Source organism: Eptatretus burgeri, chromosome 2, assembly GCF_056783735.1.
Source record: "Eptatretus burgeri isolate ZD-2024b chromosome 2, Ebu_testis_v1, whole genome shotgun sequence".
NCBI classification, from domain to species: domain Eukaryota; kingdom Metazoa; phylum Chordata; class Myxini; order Myxiniformes; family Myxinidae; genus Eptatretus; species Eptatretus burgeri.
The window spans coordinates 78,156,025-78,177,595 of NC_140962.1; the positions used below are offsets into that span (position 1 = coordinate 78,156,025).

Consider the following 21,571-nt stretch of genomic DNA (forward strand, 5'->3'; position numbering starts at 1 on the left):
TGGTTCATATTCAAGTAATCACTTCGTTTTGAAAGATGACATTTCATAAGTCATCCATATCGCCTTTTTGTGGGCATATTATACGATCAAGAATCATTAAATAGCTGAATCACAGAGGGGTCAGACCCAACACACTTCTCTTTAGTGAATGCATATTTCTGCAGGATTGAATTACAAATTTGTGGCCGACTGGTTACATCCTTAAATGAGGGACAACTGTACCACTGATGCAGTAACCATGCACATTTGGGCAGGAATTTAGTCAGTCTGTCAGTGGCCTTCATCTATTCTTTATGAAAACACCATGGGTCTTTTAATGTCAACCAACTATTGCTTGCAGACAGATTCCCAGCATAACATCCATCTGAGGGAAGGCACACTCATTGATCCAACTTCTTGGAAGTCAAGCACCATTCTGACAATTTACAGTTGGTCAAGAATCAAACACAATCTGGACAGTACAAGGGAACAGTGGGAAATAAGCAGAAGTACACAAACAAATAGTAAAAGCTGACAACAGGATAAATGTGGGAAAGAATGCAGATGGACTGGAGAGGAGAGTCAGTGAGAATAGAACAGATCAGTAATAGGAATAGTGATTATCATGAGATGGCAATTGGTTACCATTTTGGAATATAAAAGCGAAGAACATAACTGGACACATTAATGGAAGCATTTGTACAGCTGGGTTAATAAGGGGACAAAATATGGGGGACAAAACACAAATTAACATTATTTTAAAATATATGGCATCAAAAGTGGTTTTGTGTTCTTGTAGTGTACAATGTTTCAAGAATATTTTCTGATCTGGATCTAACCTTTCACAGAAATGTGAGTGGAGCATGTCACGGCTCCAATGCTGTTTTCTGCCTTGCAGACATATTTTCCAGCGTCAGATTTGCTCAGGTTCCTCAACTCCAGAGTGGCGATGTTGTCCGTCATACTCATCTTGTGTTTTTCTCCCGCACGAATCTTCACCTCTGCCTTGAACCAAGACATCTTTATCTCGGGTGTACCGGTCACCTCGCATTGAAGGTGCACTGTTCCCCCAATTACATTTTCTGCAGCTTCTATTTGTCTTACAAAATGTGGAGGCACTGCAAGAAATATTCCCGACAAAATCGAGTGATTACGTACACAGCACTCAAAGTATACATTAAGCACAATGTACAGGCATTGTTTATTATAAAAAAAAACATATAGCAAGTCAAAAGATCATACATACCATTGCAATGCAAGGATGTATATGCTGAATCTTCACCAGCCTCGTTCTTAATTTTTGTTGTATAAGGACCTTCATCTTCTTTCGTCACATCTCGTACTTCAAGTGTTGTCTCGGTTTGGGTGTTTATAATTTTATACTTATTCCCAGAGGCAATTGCTTTCCCTTGCTTGAACCACAAGGCCAAAATATCTGGTGTGCCAGTGAAAGCATAGCTGAGGAGCCCCAAATCACCCAGTTTCACATAAACATCTTGTGGTTTCGCTTGAAATTTTGCTGGTTCTGCAGAAAAACATTGAGCAGAAAAATAAAGTGACCCAAAGTCTAGATCTGACTAATGCAACAATCATAAGTAGTCTTTAGAACAATGAAAATGCAATTTATTGTGTTGATAAATATTTGTTTCCAACAAAAGAATTGAAAAATTATGATAATGGGTGGAACAAACCTTTTACGAATAGGTTGGCAGTGCAGAATTCTGTCCCTGCAACATTGGAAACCTGGCACATGTACTCTCCAGAGGCAGTTGAATCAACCTTTTCTACATCCAAAACTGCTGATCCATCCTTGTAAGACATGTGGCAGTTTCTGCTGAATTTGAGCTCCTGGTTCTCTCTGAACCATTTTATTGTCAGAGGTTCTGTGCCGAAAACAATGGTCTTAAATCTGATGGTGGTTCCAGGTAGAGCAACCTGGGGTTCCATTATCCGTGTGAAGGTTGGAGGTTCTGAAATTTGAAAGAACAAACAGCTTATGTTGTGGTTAAACACCGAGAGTCTGAAATTGATGTAAATAGTTTCATTACAGAACCATAAGCTGAGCAATATGCAGGCACATATCAGAATGTTGGTTAAAAGCCTAAATATAATCAGCACAATAAGAATGTGATGGGACATGGGCTGCAGATTTGTGAGAAATGGAGGAAGGATAGAAGGAGGGGAAGAGAAGAGGAGGAAAGGAGAGAAGTAATGGAAGAGAAGAGAAAAGTGAGCAAAGGGGGGAAGTTGAGAGTGGATGGGCATTATATATATATATTTATATATATATATATATATATATATATATATATATATATATATATATATACATATACATATATATATATATATACACATACATATATACATATATACACATACATATATACATATATACACATACATATATACATATATACACATACATATATACATATATACACATACATATATACATATATATATATATATATATATATATATATATATATATATATATATATATATATATATGTCCATGGACAGTGAGAGCCACTAAGGTCTGAGAGAAACATGTTACTCAATTGAGATTTATCTTTGATATTAAAAGGAAAAAAAAAAAATCAAAAGAATGGCATAATGCTGAACTTGCCCAGAAATGACAAAGACCAAACAGCAAACACACCATGGCCTTCAGGACAAAATGTGCATGGTCATACAAGAAACACATGTGTCAGCTGGCATGGATTGTCCAATCAATATGAGAGAGAACTGAAGGATTCCTTCAGCTTTTTGAATGCCTCATTCAATAGCCATCTGGATCATCAGCTGGACTTAGTCTCTCATTGAGGTTATGACTAATTTAAACCCAGGATCTCTTTTCACAGCAGGTTCATAACTTAACTCTTGTACTTGTGTTCAAAGGTGGAGAGAGATAGAGAGATAGAGAGATAGAGATAGAGAGATAGATAGATAGATAGATAGATAGATAGATAGATAGATAGATAGAGAGAGAGATAGAGAGAGAGAGAGAGAGAGAGAGAGAGAGAGAGGGAGAGAGAGAGAGAGAGAGAGAGAGAGAGAGAGAGAGAGAGAGAGAGAGAGAGAGAGAGAGAGAGAGAGAGAATATTACACTTGTCTCCCTGAGAAAACAATGAATGAAAGGTAAAAGAGAAGTCTACAACCCTGCACCTGAAGCCTTATTTATTCTTCAAAGGCACAACAGCAAGACAAAAACATTTTTAATTTCAGGGCTTTACAAAGCCATCCATCGAGAAGGAAAATGCTGTCAAAATTCCAAGCATGGTATGCTGCACTGTATAGGCTTACATAGGGGCAAAAATAAATAAATAAATCAACATGATGCACCATATATAATGCCATGATGGATTAGGGTCCATAATACTTGTATTTTTGAATGTGTTTTTAACACAAATATCTCTACTCACCAACTATAGTAAGAGTGACAGTGCATGCATCACTGCCAGATGTATTGGTTGCCTTGCATACATAGTCTCCTCCATCTGCTATATCAACAGTATGAAGCTTCAAGGTCGCCATGTTGTCAGAGAATCTCAAGTGGCATTTGTCACCATCTGACAGTTCAACATCACCTTTAAGCCAGGTAATGGACATTGGCTGAGATCCAGAGCACTTGCAGTCAATGGATGCAGTTGACCCAATAATTGTATCCATTGTCTTGACTTTACGGAAGAATGATGGTGGTACCAAGCGATCTGTAATACATGTTCATGTGAATAAATAAATTACAAATCAAGCAATCAACATATTATATATGATCAAGAAGTGAAATGATGTCACCTACCAGAGATTGTTAATGTGGCATGGCAGACACTGCTGCCAACATCATTTTCAACTTGACATGAATACTCTGCAGCATCAGTGACATCTGTGCTGGAGATCTTCAGAGAAGCGATGTTATTTAAAAATGTGATTTTGCACTTCCTGCTAGGTTTGAGCAACTCTCCATCCTTGTAACATTTCATCTTGATGGGCGGAGTTCCTGTTACTTGGCATTCAAATGAGGCGGTATCACCTGCAGTCACATTCACTGCCTCCATCTCCTCAGTAAATGTCGCTGGTTCTGCAAGAAATGTTCATATGAAATCAGATTGGATGAAATATGTGTGGCATGCAAATGATGGGAGTTAAGTAGCCCTTGACATTTGAAGAATTAGTGTTATGTCTTGTGAAATTTTGCATCATAACATAACTGAGTTTTTATACACTACATATATATATATATATATATATATATATATATATATATATATATATATATATATATATATATATATATATATATATAAATAACTTTTGGAATGTCATATTGCAATGAACTCTTCATGGATGTAATCTGTACATCTCCCCCCCCCCCCTTTAGTGTATTCCTTCTAAATATCAAGAATATCAAGTGTATTCCCTTTTAGTGTATTCCTTCTAAATATCAAGAAAGTTTTGATGTCACTGAAACACAATTATAGTCATCTCCTGAAATGCCATTCAACTCTGGACTCACGCAGTACCTACCTTTAACCTTTAGCACAGCAGAGCATCGTTGGCTACCAGCATCGTTTTTAGCTTCGCAAATGTACTCTCCAGCATCTGATTTTTCGGCTTTGACAAGAGTGAGTGACGCAACATTATTTTCGAAACTGATGTTGATGTTTTCATCTGCAGTCATCCGTTGCTTTCCCTTGAACCACATCACGATGATGGGCTTTGAGCCACTGACAGTAGCTTTTAGTGAAACAGAATGTCCTTCTTTCACCTCTCCAGGGGCAACCTTCTTTGTAAACTTTGCCGGATCTTAAAAGAAAAATAATTTAATTGTTGATTACATAAGATACTGACAGAAAGTATTTTCTAATGATCAACTGGAGTATATGAAGAATGGCTTTGATCAACATCATACTGTGTTGGGAAAGAATGAAAGAAAAGCTATAATTTTCTTTTAAACATTACAAAAATGCCCAACAAAGCAGAAGAATATTATGAGGTCACCAACCTTTCAACTTCAGCAAAGCGTGACACGCATCTTTGCCAACGGGACTTTTTATCTTGCATGAATACTCTCCAACATCAGAAGCACTGAATGAAGAGATTTTAAGCCTGGCAATATCCTTCTCAAACGTGGTCCTATATTTAAGGATAGATTTTGGAAGATCTTTTCCAGCCTTGGCCCATTTCACTTGAAAAGGAGGTGACCCACCAAGTTGGCATTCTAAAATGGCATCTGTGTTGTTGAGGATCTCAGCTGGTTCAAGTTGCCTCACAAACATAGGTAAATCTGGGTGGAAGAAATATAATCTCAGAATGAAAGTATTGAGAAACGTCATTCGAAGCTGAAGAGGTTATAAAGGCAATGCAAAGCCTTCAGGCATTTGCTTGTCTTTACCCAAAGATCTTACAAAAATAACCATCATCCAAAATATCAAGAACTTTGAGCATTATCAACAGTCTAAATTGTTAATTGATTGGATGATATTTAGTTCCTCCCTTATGACTGTTTGGTTGGTTAATCATCTCAACAAAGGTAAATTTATAATAAAATTTACATGTGTAAAATTTATACAATATATATGAGCTGATTATTTTGAAGACCTGAATGCATTATCTTCATGAACATGCATTTCAAAAGGTAAAAGACAGAATCCCAATACTTGTATCTGCCAATGCTCTTTTAGCATAAAAAGAAAGCAAAAACAATGTTTTTGCTTTCTTTCTGACGAACCTTTCACTGCCACCTGCAGTGTGGAACTTATGCTGCCTGCATCGTTCTTCACTTCACAGGTGTATTCTCCCTGATGTTTCACATTGGCTTCTTTAACCTCAAGTATAGCATGCATGTTCTCAAAGGAAGTATGGAATCCTTCCACACCCTCTTGCACCTCAGTGTCGTTATGGTACCATGTTATCTTCATCACCAATGAACCTTTTACGGCGCATTCAAGGCGCAAGATATGGCCACTTTTAACAATCAAGGTGCCATCAAGTTTCTTCACAAAAGATGGAGGCTCTGGGAAAGCAACCAGATTTAGTGATATATTGGGCAATGATTTCTGCCAACAATGTTAAGAACACAGGCTTGACAATAATGAAAGTAAAAAAGTTGCTGGCTGGCATGTGTTAATGAGGATATATGTAAATAATACAATTGATCGAGTTGTTACATGTGCAAAAAGAGTTGAATCGCCTTCATTGGTGTCTGATTTCTTGGAGATTCACAGTGATAATATAATATAAATCACTAAGTGCAGATATTTGTTGAAGTTCAGATAATTTTGGTGATAACTGCATATAATCTTAGTAAACAATTTGTGCAAGCAATGAAAATTTCCATTTAAAGTCCACAACTTGCAGCTGTCTTGGTCTTTCCAATTACTCACCTTTAACATCAATTGCAGCTGAGCAAAAGTCACTTCCAGCCTCGTTGCTGGCAGTGCACAAGTATTCTCCTGTGTCACTCACTTCAGCACGTGGGATGTCCACTACGGCCAACCGGTTGCGGAAAGAGATGCCGCAGCGGGCTGTGGGCCAGATTGGTTTCCCATTTTTTGTCCATGCTACAGTGACACCACTGTCATTATTGACCTCCGCTTCAAGCCGTAAACGTCCGCCGACGGCCATATTCACTGGATGCAAGCTTTTAGTGAAATGTGGCTGATCAAAGACTGTGACATCAACAGTACAAGCTTCCCCTCCATGCGGGTTTGTAACTTTGCAGACATATTCCCCGGCGTGTGCAACCATTACCTCACTGATTTCCAGAAAGTGAGCATTACGCTCTGAATGCAGGTGCAAATTTGCACTCTCAACAAGAATGGTGCCTTCCTTAAACCAACTGACTTTCAAGGGAACCGAACCAGAAACCTCACAACGAAGCTGCAATTTTTTCCCAGCAAAGGTAGATGATGATTCTGGCTTCTTGGTAAAAATGGCTGGCTCTGTAAAATGTAAGTTAAGAAAAGAGGAGCTTGCATAACTCAAAATAAACACAAATTGTAAATATGCTTTAAGACAACAAATTTAACAAAGGAAACAAATCGAGAAAACGAAGTTGGATAACACTAAGGGAGCACATTTTAAATTATTGAACATAAAGACCCCAATTCATGTAAAAGGGAAGAACTTTTCCAACCAACCCATTTCATTAAATAACCCGTTTACAGGATTTGTTTCGCTCAAGAGCAAGCTATGTTACTTGAGAGCTTTTTAAAATGATTGCAACTTATGAGGCTTGCCATGAATGGCGCTGTGTCCTGCTGAAAGAGTACAATTGTAATCTTGAAACATTGGAGGTATACCTTTGAGCTGTTCAGTATGGGTTAAATTCTCAGTGCAACTATATACTGTCAGGTGGGTGATTTGCAGCCAAGAAATTTCATCACAAAGTTTAATGCGCATGGATGGATGTGAAGCTGGTTGTTGTCCTGTCTGTTAAATTTAGTTTGGTGGATGTTAAATATCCCACAGTGCACCTTGCAGAGAGTAGGTTTGTTATTGTTGGCACTCTTGTAAAATCCCAGATTTCTACCACCTTTGATCGAACATCAAGCCTGGACAGCCTGTTCATGAAGATTTGGTTCCCTGGCTGAGCCCACAATCAGGTGGAAATAATTGGAGCCATTAAAGAAACAGTAGTATCAGTGTCTTGGCATTGTTTAGAATATGATCATGTTTGGACCACAGCTGATTAACAGAGCAATGTAGAATATGTTGTTAGGGATGCATTAAATAAAGGATTGTGTGAAGAATATTTTTTACAGCAAAAAAATGACCTGCTTGTCCCACAGATGGATGTTAAGCTGGTTGTCCTGTACACTAGCATTAGGTGGTGGATATTAAAGATCCCATGGTGTCTATTGTTAAAGAGTCTGCGAGTAATTGTCATCACTGTGGCAATATTCCATATTACTGCCAAAACATAAATGGGGCACTGCTACAGAACCAAAATATGGCCCTTAATAATGGGGCACCCCAGCAGGACAAACTCATAACTGGCTTCCAATTAAATTTGCATATAATAGAACAAACTTATTATTCTAATGGTGTACTGGTCTTTTGAGCATGTATAAAAAGACTGGGATTTTATTTTTTTTGATGACTGTTAAATATGCCAGGTTATTAAATTAATACGTAATAGCATGTTTCTGTCATCACTTTGGCCCAAATTTTGTAACACTCGCATCATATGGCATCGGCATAATATGGCATCGGTCCTGCTTCAATACAAGTGCAAGTTTATCGATACATTATAGTCTCCTTCCAAGATGTAACTGGGTGGTACAATTGCATTTAAGTCTTGGCTATAGGCCAGCCAATGTAAATTTCAATGTTGCCATTCTTGATTGAACCAATTTTCTAATAGACAGACACAAAGTGTGTTCTCAAGCTGGTAGACTTAGGACATTGTATCAAAACTGGAAGTATAACATTAAAAAAACATCACAAAAGTACACCCGCTAAAAACATGTGCTACAGTTTTGGGAAACAAAATGCACATGATGCAAATTGTAAGGGTTAATTTCAAGGTTGGATGTACTGTCCCAATATTTTTGTCACATAAAATATGTACATAGTTGTTTTCAATGTAATTATTACTTCACGATGTTGTTTACTTACCAAAAACAGCAAGCTCCACACTGCAGCTTTCTTGTCCAACAGGATTGGAAGCCTTGCAAGTGTATTCACCACAGTCAATTATCTGACTCCTGAAGACCTCCAATGTGGACACATAGTTCTGAGTGATTATTTTGTATTTGTCTGAATTGTGCAGCTCAATAGCATCTTTAAACCACTGTACAGTCAGTTGAGGAACCTCGACCAGCTCACACGTGAAACGAGCCGTTTCTCCAACGCGTGCTTTTACAGGGACCAATGGCCGAATGAAGGATGGTGGAACTGTAAACAGAAAATGTGTTTTCATTGAAGACATTTTATGTAAAAATTCAAGCCAATTTCTTGAAAAAAAAGGTAATGGGGTGCCAATCCACAACACAAGGGTGCAAAATCTTTCCATTCAAGTGATGTGCCTCATTGGTGTCAGAAGAATCAAGTGGTGTTAGCAGTGACAAAAACAGATGCAACAATAGGTGCGAAAATTTTGAAAGCTAAAAGGTTATTTAGAGCTTGTAATCATTAGTGAAAATATATGTGCTCTTCTTGTGCAGTGATGGTGAACATTTTAAGGTGACCAGTGTCAATCACTCCAGTGATGCTGGTGGTAACCTAGAAATATATTTTGTACCTTCACTTTTAAAACTTAGAATTCAATGATCATTAGTTTGATAATTACAAAGATGAAGTTGAGATCCTTTTCAATTGTTCATTTGTGAAGTTATTTGATGTGGTAGTTTGTAGGCACTGACCAGCACTGATTTTTTTGTTTTGTACATTTGTGCACAACTTGTAGACATAAAAACATTTAGTTGTGCTCCTTTACGAATCATTCATGTGCTCAAAACAGCAAGACATCAAAGTGAAGGAAGGTGCATCTGTTAGTCATGACAAAAAAATAATCCACTCATTGTAGCTCCAACCTATAAAGGTCCTTCGTTTCACGCACAGCCAGGCAGAGTTCTGAACTTTCCCAGCTTCATTGCTAGCCTCACAAATGTAATATCCTTTGTGTTTCTCTTGAACATTGTTTATTGTCAGTGAGCATTGCGAGCCATTTGAATGATGAACTATATCTGTAGATGCTCCAATGTTGTTCTTGTTGTGATACCATGTGAAATGAGTTGCACCAATGATGGAGACACTTAGCCTAATATCATCACCCTCCATAACACTCATGTTTGTGAATGGCTCAGAGACTACTGGTGGAGATTTGATAAGCTCATTTTTTGTTTCTGCAGGTGGTACCTCAGAAACCACACTCTCATTTTGTGGTGCTGTCTTTTGATCAATAAAAGGCGTAAGTGTTGATGATTTTACAACATGCTTTTTTGCTACTGAAGTTGTATCACAGCCTGTCTGACCTGTTATCTCGTAATAAACATAAAATTGTTCTTTGGATGTTTCTTTTGTAGCTTGATAAATGCTGTCTTCAGATGTTGACTTAACTTGGAAACCTTTTGTTAATGATTCTTGCTTTTCAGCCAAATATGTAGAAACATCATTGACTGATGAACTCTTTCCCTCTGTATTGTAAGCAGCTTTCTTGAAGTCTTTCTCCGACTGCAAGGAAGTAGTGTGAGTATGAACAGAAGGTAGAGAGGAATCTACTGAAGGTCTCTCAACATCTGCAACATATGAAAGTTTTTGATAATTTTCATACCTTGAATTCTCTTTTATCTCTAAATCCAAGTTACTTGGTAATATTCCTTCTTCCTTGATCTTGTAAGTGACTTTACCCTTAAGTGTGCACAGTGTCTCTGATGCACTGGCCTTTTCACTGAGAATGTGGAGTTCATTGACACTTTCCTGAAAAGTAGAAATATCTTGAGAAAACACAATGAGTTCAGCTGTGCAGGAGGCCTGTCCAAAATGATTCTGAGCAAGACATTTGTAAAGCCCACTATCATCAGTTTTAGTGATATGGATATGCAAGCTACCACTGCCATCTTGGTCATGAAAAAAAACAATCTCATTGCTCTCGTCAATCGGAGAATTGTCTTTAAACCAGATAATGTGTGGCGAAGGCTCCCCGATTACAAAATAATTAAATGATGCATTTGACTTGCACAAAACCTGGCATGGGTCAATTTCTTTTAAGAATCTTGGTGCAGCACCTCCAGATGCTTCTTTGCTTGGCAGAGTGATGCTAGTATCATGCTGATTTTCCTTATAGATAATGCCAGTATTATGCTCACTTCGTGACTGTTCTGAGTTTTTTGAAAGCTCAATTAATTTGGAAGAACCAGGTTCTTCTGGACTTAAAGTACCAACAGCCATTTTCACAGGAACACTGATATTTGCTTTGGAAAGAGCTACCCCGTGATTATTGCTTGCTCTGCAAGTGATCTCGCCTACATGATTTTTTAGTATGGAAGGAATTTCTAGGATATGTACATTATTCTCCTGCATTGCAACACAATCTATTCCATGCTGAAACTCAATATTTTTGAAGAACCACTGAACCATCGGCAAAGGGTCACCATTGACAGTGACAACAAACTTTACATTGTCACCTATCTTCACTTCAACGTCAGCCAAATGCACTGCAAATGATGGAGCATTTTGTGCAATGTCTTTATGAGTTTCTGCATCTGACTGGACAGAGGAACCCCCCACAGAGTGCTCGTCTATGAGCGAAATTAAGCTTTCTTGCATGGTTGGAAGTTCATAAGCAAACATTTTTGGTGGAATGCTTGCTGCTGCTTGGGGATCAAACGTGCTGGAAAGGATTCGGGGCACTGCATGTTCAGGTGTGAGCTCAAGCATTGTGTCTTGAAGAACTATCAACTGATCAGATGCATCAGTTTCTGCACGAACATCTTCTCTACAACTAATGGAAGCAGTAGAAAAAGTATCTGCAGTATAAACAACAATTGATGGTCAATTTCTTGCTTTTGATAAAGGCAACATAGTAATGTCAAAGAAAGTTTGTCTCAGCAAATGAAGTTTCCATCAAAGTATAGAAGTAAATCATACATTTCTTTCATAGTAAGTGTTTTGTTAAGCTTTATTAATCTAAATGACATCATCCATTGGAGACAATTGAACAAAACATTATGATGATATCACTATAAAGTAGTTGTGTCATCAACAACATCGTTTTTGTTTCATCGCTTTTGAAAGCTATTATTTTCATGCATCAATCACTTCAATAAAATCCCAATAACATAACTGAAGTGAACATTCCCAGGTCTGAATGTTATGATTTATTCATGAAATTGCCTATATTTTTATGAAGTACAAGATATGCTGTATGTTACTATTAATATTTGTAAAACTACAAATATATATTTGCTTTTCATATCTAAAAAAATGATTTGCTCATTGATAGAGTCTAGACAAAAACAAACATAATGGCCAGTCCTGATTATTAAGAAATTCAAAACTTAAAACAAGGAGGTATATACCATTTAAACACAAAACATGCATATACTGTTGCAACTCCATATAAGAGCAAACAATTACAATAAGATAATTGACTTTATCTTCATGATTCAATTTAGTCTTGCAAACAAAAAGCTAAGACTGAAAGCAAGTGAAAGGCCATCTGTCATATGAATAAAACATGTTGAAAGTACTGAACCTCAAAGTACAGTAAAACGTTCACAGTGATGCAGATTTCAAGAATGGAGAAAAAAAACATCTTGCATTTTAATTGCTGTGATAAAAAAAAACTTTCATTCAGGTGATGGCACTTACATTTGGTTCTACAAAGGTGCTTCTGACATTACAGTTCCCAACTGGTTTGTCGCAACACACATGTAACACTCTCGATCATGCTCATCGATGTTTAACACTTTCAGGATATGTTTTGTACCAGTTGAATGCATTTTGCCGTGATCACAATTATGTATCTTCTTCCATCATTGTACCACACAACAGATGGAGCAGACTGTCCACCAATCTGACATATCTAATGATATGAGCTTTATTAAATAAAATAATGGAATTACACTCGTTCAATATGCGAAGTTGTGCTGATTAACCAATGAACTCAAGCTGGCAATGACCTCAGTTGGATTTATTATTCCTTTTATATTCTGTGGAGGATGTCACGTGCTGATCAATGGCGGCGAATATGTCACATGATGAGTGCTGTTGAGTGTCACATGGCCATGTCTGCTCACGTGACATGACGAGGAACCTTCCCAAGTGCCCGGTCCTAAGCATGGGATAAACTGAAGCGGAGAACTCCCTTCTTGTTGAGTCAGTGCCTCCATTCTTTCCCAAATGGATTAATTTACTCCACACTTGAACCATTTACTTTCTTTGTCCAATATCACGAGGTCCTTGGTGCTAAAGGAATGGTATGTGGTCTGCAGGTCGGAATACAAAGGATAATCTATTTTGGAAAGAATTGAGGCACTGACACTCAACAAGAAGGGAGATCTCCACTTCAATTTATTCCATGCGTGGAACTGTGTGCTTGGGAATGATCCTCATCTGTCACGTGAACGGCAAAGGTCACGTGACACATTCACTGCTGATGATCATCACATCAAATTCATGCACAGCATATAAAAGGAGTGGCCAATCCAACTCAGATCATTGCCAGTTGAAGCCGATTGCACAAGTGGTGCAGTGTTACATATTGAGAGAGTCCAATTCCAGTATTTAATTTAATCTCTTATCGTTATATCTTACTGGATGAATCATAACCTTTCATCAACTTACACATATAAATTATGGTGTTTCCTAAAATTACATCTTAGTTGTTAAGTCATTCAATAATTTTCAGAGGAACGTCAATAAAGGGCTCAAGTGAACATTTATCCTGAACTTCTTTCTCAAACCGATTCCACTCTCATTTGAAGATTCTGAACAAATATCAATTTTAACCATGAATAATTGTTTTTGTTTCATCTGCACCAAATTCTGTTGCTGTGATCAGCTTTACAAATAGACCAGAAAATCTTTCATCACTCTCAATCTCGGATATGTTATTTCGGTCACATATGAGACACAAGAAAGTAATTTTTCTGTGAACATTCAACATGTGGTAGCTATTTTGTGAGCAATAGACAAAGAAGCACTTGATGTAACATCTAGCGATGCTTTGGAAGATGTTTCTCCAACAGCATTGGAAGCTTTGCAGCAATAAATTCCAGTGTCTGACAAGATAACATCATTTATCTCAAGAGCATAGTATTCATCATCGGCTGTGAAAGTGTAATGGATGTGGTTAAAGGACAAAATCTCTCCATTCTTGTGCCAAGTCACAATCGGAATTGGCATGCCTGCAATCATACAGTGAAACAATGCTTTGGTTCCGACTGGCACATGAAGATCCATGATTCGATTTACAAACCTTGGTGGCATCAACGACATTTTGACATTTATTTCAATGGCCTTGGCCAGCTCAGCTGAAATTTCTACATTTTCTTCCTGCTTTGTAGTTGGGAAAACTTCGAGTGAAATCATCATCCTTTTACCATCTTCTGATAACTCAGGAATTGTAATCATCTTTATTTGCTGCTCTGCATCAAAATCTTGCTCTTCCATTTCAACTTCCAAAAGGATCTCTTGTGGTGATGGTGACCTTGAATGCTCATTTTGGTCAATGTTGAAGTTGATTATGTGCTCTTGTGCTTCAAATGGAATCGAGTCATTTTGGTTCGTACTATATTCTAGTACCTCAACAGTTACATGAGTCATTGCTTCACCTACCTTATTTGTAGCCAAACAAGTGTACTCACCAGAGTCTGACAATATGGAATTTTTCACCTCCAAGTAATGAATATCACCATCTTGTTCTAGAGTCATATTATGCTTTTCTTGAACCAGTGAAGTCCCTTTGTACCAAAGGACTTCTGGTGATGGAACACCGACAATTTGGGACAAGAGTCTGAAAGTACCACCCTCAATCACAGATATCTTTCCAATAGGTTTTATGAAAGCTGGAGTAGACTCCACTGTACTGGCATCACGAAGTGCTTCAAGCTTCTCTTGACAATTCAAATCTTCAACATTTTCTTCTGCTTTCTGTTTGGTCGGCAAAACAGTTTTCGGTGAAACACTCATTTCTTGATGGTGACCGGTATCATCAATCCTAAAGAACTCTGGAGGAGTAAATATATGATCTAAAGATGGAGACAGAGGTAGTGGAGTGTAATATCTTTCCACAGGGGATGATGAGCCTTGTTCCGGTGTCATATATCGTTCAGGTGATGTGGGTGGTGTGAAATACCCATCTAAATCTGAAACGTCTTCCCTTTGAGTACAAGCGAGTTCAAAGGAAATGTCTGACATTGGAGATATAGGACGTTCATTCTTAGCTTTTTGGTAGTAATCGTACACTGCCCCAAAACTGACCTCTTCAATCTCATATGAAAATGAGGGAACTCTATTTGTCGTAGTATCTTCAAAAATACCATCCTTCTGTATGTTTGTGTCCAAAATATTACCCTGTGCCAGTGCCTGTTGCTTATGAGGAATGCTTATATTATCATCTTGCAATATATCAATTTTTTTACACGATTGCATGGATGGGTTTTCCAACTCTTCGAAAATATACACTTTTTCATTTTCAAAAAATTGAGGTTGTACATTCATTTCTGTTGTCTTATCATTTCTTATCCGAGAAACAAATATCTCTTGGTTTTCTTTTTTATCCTCCTGTCTGCAGATTTTTTGCTTTGATTTTGATGCAAAAGAAGACATCACTGGTGGTATGATTTGCTTATTGTAAATTTCTAAGCAGTCTTGAAACTCACAAGATTCTTTTTGAACTTGACGATAATTGCATCTGTTAACCGTTTCAACCTGAGAAATGTAATCTTCTGTAAGTAGTTCTCTGAAAGAAGGCAATACTTCTCCCAAAAGACCAGTATCTAGTGGAAGTTCTGAGTTTGCTTGGTGAGATAAACATTCCTTTGGAACAGAAGCATCACTGGCAAGTGCCTGAGAAATATTAGTCATATTTGTCATTAGTTCTTGGAAAGAAGGCCTAATTTCAAGAAAAGGTTTCTGATCTATGGCTTGTTGGGAGATTTTTTCCAAACTGCTTGCATCTATTACATCATGCCTAACAGACATGTTGATGCCAATGTTGTCAATGGTTTCTGACTGATTCTTGAGATCCTCTTTTTCTTGATTGATTTGCAAATATTTATAATCTTCTTTTTCATGATCCATTTGCAATGGAGTTTCAGCCTTTTCCTCGACAAATGGCCTTAAAGTTAATTTGTCACAACACAATATATTCAATCTTTCATCAGCTTTCACTTCATGCTTTCCATCAGTGAAGGTAATGTGAAACGATTCCTCCTCTGGCATGTTCTCGATACTAAAAGGGTCCTCTTTAACTTTGCTTCGGACCACATTATGTAAAATCACCTGTTTGTTCTGTTTATCGGACACGTTCTCCCTCACCTCTTGTGACAAAGTAGCGACATCTTGCTTGGCATTTTCATTGCAGTCTATCAAAAAATGCTCAATGACTTTAGTTTCCATCTGCTTCACTTGACTGACAACTGGAAAATGCACAGTTGTACTATTTTCAATTGTGGATCGTGTCATTTTGGTCAATGAAGGAAAAACTTCCATTTCTAACATCAATTCATTCTCACAAAATGGCTCAACTTGTTTTAATGGCACAGTGGAGTCTTCCTGCTCCAATGCAACTGTCAACTCCCCTGGGGATAACTCCTTGGTGGAAAGTTCTTGGTCTAAATGCACTTCACATATTTCTTTAAGTGGTGATGTAGCACCCTCTTGTGCAAATGGAAATGCAGAGCTGTCTTCTTGGGTTAATTGAAATTTCATGTATTTTTCTTCCAATGGTGAGTGAGAGCCTTTGTGCTCCATTGAAACTGCAATGTCTTTCTGTGTCAATGAAACTGCAGAGTTGTCTTTTCCTAATTGTGCTATACTATCTCCTTTGTTTAATAACACTGCATTTTCTTCTTTTGCCAGTGTAATTGTTGCATCTTCCTCTGCAAATAGTAGTGTGTAGTCCTCTGGTGTTAATGGTATTGCAGAGTCATTTTCAATGATTTGTACTGCAGGCTCTTGTTTCAAATATGCTATGGTGTATTGCTTTTCTAAGAGTTTTGCAGAGTTGACTTCTTCTACTGGCACTGCAGGGTCCTCTTGTGATAATGGCACTTGAGAGTTTTCTTCGAGAGAAAATGTGAAGTCTTTGTGGTTAAATTGTGTTGATGAATCACTTTTTTGTTGGAACACAGCAAAGTCCTGCTGTAATGATAATCTGAAATTGTTTTCTACTAAGGGGAATGGAGACTTACTTTGTTTTAAGAGTGTTGGGGAGTCCTTTTGATATATTGGTTCTGAAATATTATCCGGTGCTGATAAAAGTGCAGACTTGTTTTTACTTACAGATAGCACAGTATCTTCTTTCACCAATAGTTCTGAAGAGATTTCCTCTGACAATGATACTGAAGAATTTCCGATTGCAATTGGAAGTATCAAATCTTCTTCTGCTAATGGCACAACAGAGCAAACTTTATTTAAATGTTCTGAAGAGATGTCTCGCTCTATTGGCTCAAATACCTCTTGTGCTAATTCCATGAGGGAATCCTCTTTTCCTTGTGGAACTGTGGACTGCTTTTTTGGGAATACAAAGTCACTTTGCACTGAAGTTACTGTGGAGTATTCTTTTAGTGATAGCACTGTGGAATCCTTTTTATCCAATTCAGCTGTGAAATAATCATTTTCCAATGGAACTGTGGGGCAATATTGTTCTAATCGGACTGTGGATTCATCTTTTGGAGATGTCACTATGGAGTCTTCTTCTTCTAGTGGGTCATTTTTGTTTAATGTTAGTGGAGAGCTCTCATGCTGTAATGGTGCTGGAGAGTCTTCTTGTTCCATTACCATTCTAGGTTCAGGTTCTGGAAATATCACTGAGCACTCTTTGTGCTGCATTGAATCTGTGGAGTCCTGCAGCTGTAATGGGAGAGTGGAGTCATAATTTTCTTGCAGAACTTTAAAGTATTTTTGTTGTAATATGTCTGTGGAATCATCTTGTTGAAGTGCAATTGTACATTCCTTTTGCTCCAATGAGGATGTAGTATTCTCTTCTTCAAATTGGACAATGGAATCGTCTTTTGACAATGACACTCTGGAGTCTCCTCCTTCCAATGGGACTGTAACAGCATGTTTTTGTGATGGCACTGAGGTTTTTTGGTCGAAAGGGACTACGGAGATTTTTCCTAATGGGATTGTGGAGTAATATTTTGGTAATGTCATTTGTGAGTCCTCTTGTTCTAACTTGAATGTGGAATTTTCTTGTACCAATGGGACCAAGTAATCATCTTTTTGTAACAACATTGTTGATGCCTTATCTTCCAATGGGAATGCAGGGGCATTTTTATAAAATACTACTGTGGAGGCCACTATTTCTAATGGAAATGTTGAGTATTCTTGATCTAATGGGATCGAAGATTGATCGTTTATTATTACTGAGCAGTCACTGTGTTCTAATGCAGCTGTGGTGTCCTCTTGTTTGAATACAACAGTGGGGGCATGTTTGTGTGGTGGAGCTGTCGAGTCCGGTTTCTCCAATGGGTTTGTGGGGGCATATTTTGACAATTCAACTGTGGATTCGTTTTGTTCTAATGAGTTTGTAGTGTCAAATTTTTGTAACATCATTGTGGACACATTCTGTTGTAATGAGCAAATAGAAAAATCTTCTTCAAATTTGACAATGCAGTCATCTTTTGGGATTACCTCTGTGGCGTTTTCAATTCGGATTGTGTGGACATTCTTTGGTGATTCCACTGGGAAGTCTTTTTGGATTGATAAGACTGTGAAGTCCATATTTTCTAATGGAATTGTGGATTCTTCCTTTTCCAAAGTCATTGCAGAGTCCTTTTGTTCTAATTGGACTGTGGAATTTTCTTGTTGCAGTGGGACGAGTGAGTCATATTTTGGTAATGGCATTACAGACTTCTCTGGTTCTAATGGGACAGAAGAGTGTTCTTGTTTTGAATGGATCGTGGATCCATCCTTTAGTATTGCCACTGTAGAGTCCTTCTGCACTAATTTGGTTGTGTAGTTATTGTATTCCATTTGGACTATGTCATAATCTTTTTTCAATGGGATTTGGGATGCCTCTTTTGGTGATTCCACGCTGGGGTACTGTTGTTCGAAATGGACTGAGAGATCACTTTTTGGTAATGTGATTGGGAAGTCCTTTTGTTCTAGTTGCATTATAGATTCACCTTTTAGTATTTCTTCTGTTGGATTCTGTTGTTTAAGCTTGTCTGTGGAATCATCTTGTTCTAATGGGACTGTTGGTTCATGTTTTGACAATGCCACATCAGAGTCCTCTCCGTCAAATGAGACTGTGGAGTTGTGCTTTGACGGCACAATTGCAGAGCGTCCTTTTTCAAATTTGACTGTAAAATCATCTTGTTCTAATAGGATGTCTAATGAGTAGTCATTTGGTTCAAATGTGGCTGTGTTGTCCTCTTGTGTGGATATGACTATGCAGTCATATTCTTCTAGAGGAACTGTATGGTTCTTTTGTTCCAATAGGTCAGTGGAGTAAACTTCTTGTACTTCTATTGTGGATTTATTTTTTTGTTCTAACGAGGATGTAGAGTCATATTGTTTGACTGGGACTCTGCACTCCTCCTGTTCAATTTTGACAATGGAGTCCTCCTTTAGCAATGCTGCCATGTCATCCACTTGTTTTAATGGGACTGTGAAGTCCTCTTTTTCAAAAGGTTCATCTTTTGGTTGTGTCATTGTGGAGTCATTTTGCTGTAACAGAGCTGTAGAGTTATCTAATGAAACTGTGGAGACTTCTTGAGCTGTGCAATTTTCTTGCAATTGAACACAAAAGCCGATGAGTTTTGAATCGACTTCATCAGATTCATTTTGTGTTTTTGTTATTTCTTTATTAAACTCCAAGGGAATCATATCATTTCCTGTCTGTAATGAATCAGGCTTCGGCTTTGGTGCTGGTATGTCACCATCAACAGTTGTGACATTCCCTCCAAAAATGTGTTCTAATGTAACTGCTTTGGATTTTTCATTTTGCATATCGTCTTGTGTTCCAGCTAAATGGAACATTTCTTTTTCTAATCTCAAGAAGTATGAAGCAGCATCTGTACTAAATTTGCTGGAGTTGACCTGATCACTATGGCATTTCTGTAATTTTAATTCTGAAAGGTCTTCAGACTGGGACTTCATATTCACCATAGAACATTGTTCTTCAGTCATTGAAATGACTGCACACTCAGGTTGAAAAACTGTTATATGCTGATACTTAATTAGTGGTTCTGTTACTTCTCCAGATATGTTTTGAGGTTGTTGAAATCGATCACAACCACCCTGTACAACATGTTGTTTGAAAATATCTAACTTTGGCATTGGTTTTTGTATTTCAAACAAATCAACAATATTGGAATTAATTGAAGACTGTATTACATCTGGACAGTGGTTATTCCATATTCTTTCGAAGGTATCCTCCTCCTTGTCTGTTTGTGTTTTTTGATATGACACATCTTGGTCAGGACAAAGACCATCTATGACATTCAACTTGAATGCATCACCTTCTCTACATGAAAGATGCTCTTTTCTATCTTTCAATAAACTATTTATATTTTGAACCTCAGCTGTTGGTTTAACAGAGACATCGATATCCTTACTTACATGCTCAGCCACATTGATGCTTTTGCCATTTGCATCTAATAAATGAAACTTTTGGACAATATTAGCCTGTAGATGGTGATCATCAATGTTAAATGTCTCATTTTTAATTTCCTTTGCTTCGTTACTATCTTGAGAGTATGCGCCAATTGATTCACTAATTTTTACTGCTGAATTCGATACTGATATTCCATTCTCATTGTGCAGTGTGAAATCATTATTGAAACTAACTGAATGTCTTTCTTCTCCAGTGGTGTTGATTTTCTGCATTGAAGCAGGGAATTTTATGACATCATAGATTAGTGTCTTATTTTCAAATGAATCTAGATTGGCATTCACATGCTGATATTCCTCATTTATTTGCTTAGTTTGTACGAGACCTCTCAGTGGCACCTCTATGCTGAGTGTTGAGAAACACTCAACCTCACCAATCACATTTCGAGCTGTGCAGCTATACTGACCAACATCATTAGAATCAACAGACTCAACTGTAAGACGACAGTGCCCTCTGGTGCCCTCTGTCCAGTATTTTTTGCCATCAATACTCAAAAGTTGTTTATCTTTGCACCAACTCATGACAGGTTCTGGATCAGCAAAGAAGATGCATTCAAAGATTGCAGATTCCCCCTCTGAGCAGTATACATCTTCCATCATCTTTATAATCTTGGGAACTTCGTAGCTCTCATAAAATCGAAGGTTAATATTGAGTGTTTCTTGTGAGATTAAAAAATTATCAACTTCTTCAGGTTCAAAACCATTTTTAGAATCTCCAGTCTGCTCTTGTTCGTGGTTCCCCTTTGAGGTAAATTGAGATGTTATATTTATGTCAACAGGAAGCTCAAGTGAAGTAGGTTTTGTAGCAATGAGATCTTTTTGTTTAGTAAAAAGATGTTCAACTGCTTTGTTTGCATTCACATTTTGATGCTTTTCATTTACAATGCCTAATTGTCGTTTAACTTTTGGAAAAGAAACAATTGCACATGGGAGCATAGCTCCATGAGCATTACAAAAATCCTTCCTGCCATGAATGTCCAACACCTGTGTATCTGATTTTTCATTTTCGTTTGGTTTATTATCTGCATTTTCACTCCCGGCAAATATTTCATCACAATTGCTTGATGAACTTGCAGATTGTTCTTGGTTAACATTTTCTGGCATAGCTGTTGTCGCTTCAGTGGGTGCTGCTGCTATTTTATACAAGGGAGGATTCCCCTTTCTTGGAGATGGCTTGTACATTTCAGTAACTGGTGACTTGATTTCAGCAGCGTCCTCATCTGCAAAATAAAGACAATGACATTTGAAGCAAAAAGGAAAATCAAAAAATAAATACTACTTTAAATATAAAAGTTGG

At 37.6% G+C, this 21,571-nt stretch overlaps 1 protein-coding gene across 1 annotated transcript in view; it reads right to left on the reverse strand.

The window, feature by feature from the left end:
- The window catches only part of TTN (titin), a 405,491-nt gene that overhangs the window by 325,032 nt on the left and 58,888 nt on the right, over positions 1–21,571 (reverse strand). Inside the window, exons 40-51 of the mRNA XM_085850585.1 lie at positions 13,593–21,494; positions 9,522–11,456; positions 8,605–8,883; positions 6,369–6,926; positions 5,714–5,998; positions 4,988–5,269; positions 4,510–4,788; positions 3,785–4,063; positions 3,408–3,695; positions 1,671–1,949; positions 1,226–1,504; positions 819–1,097 (exon numbers count right to left, since the gene is read on the reverse strand). Coding sequence (XP_085706711.1) covers positions 819–1,097; positions 1,226–1,504; positions 1,671–1,949; positions 3,408–3,695; positions 3,785–4,063; positions 4,510–4,788; positions 4,988–5,269; positions 5,714–5,998; positions 6,369–6,926; positions 8,605–8,883; positions 9,522–11,456; positions 13,593–21,494 — 12,924 coding nt within the window. The remainder of the gene's footprint in view (positions 1–818; positions 1,098–1,225; positions 1,505–1,670; positions 1,950–3,407; positions 3,696–3,784; positions 4,064–4,509; positions 4,789–4,987; positions 5,270–5,713; positions 5,999–6,368; positions 6,927–8,604; positions 8,884–9,521; positions 11,457–13,592; positions 21,495–21,571) is intronic.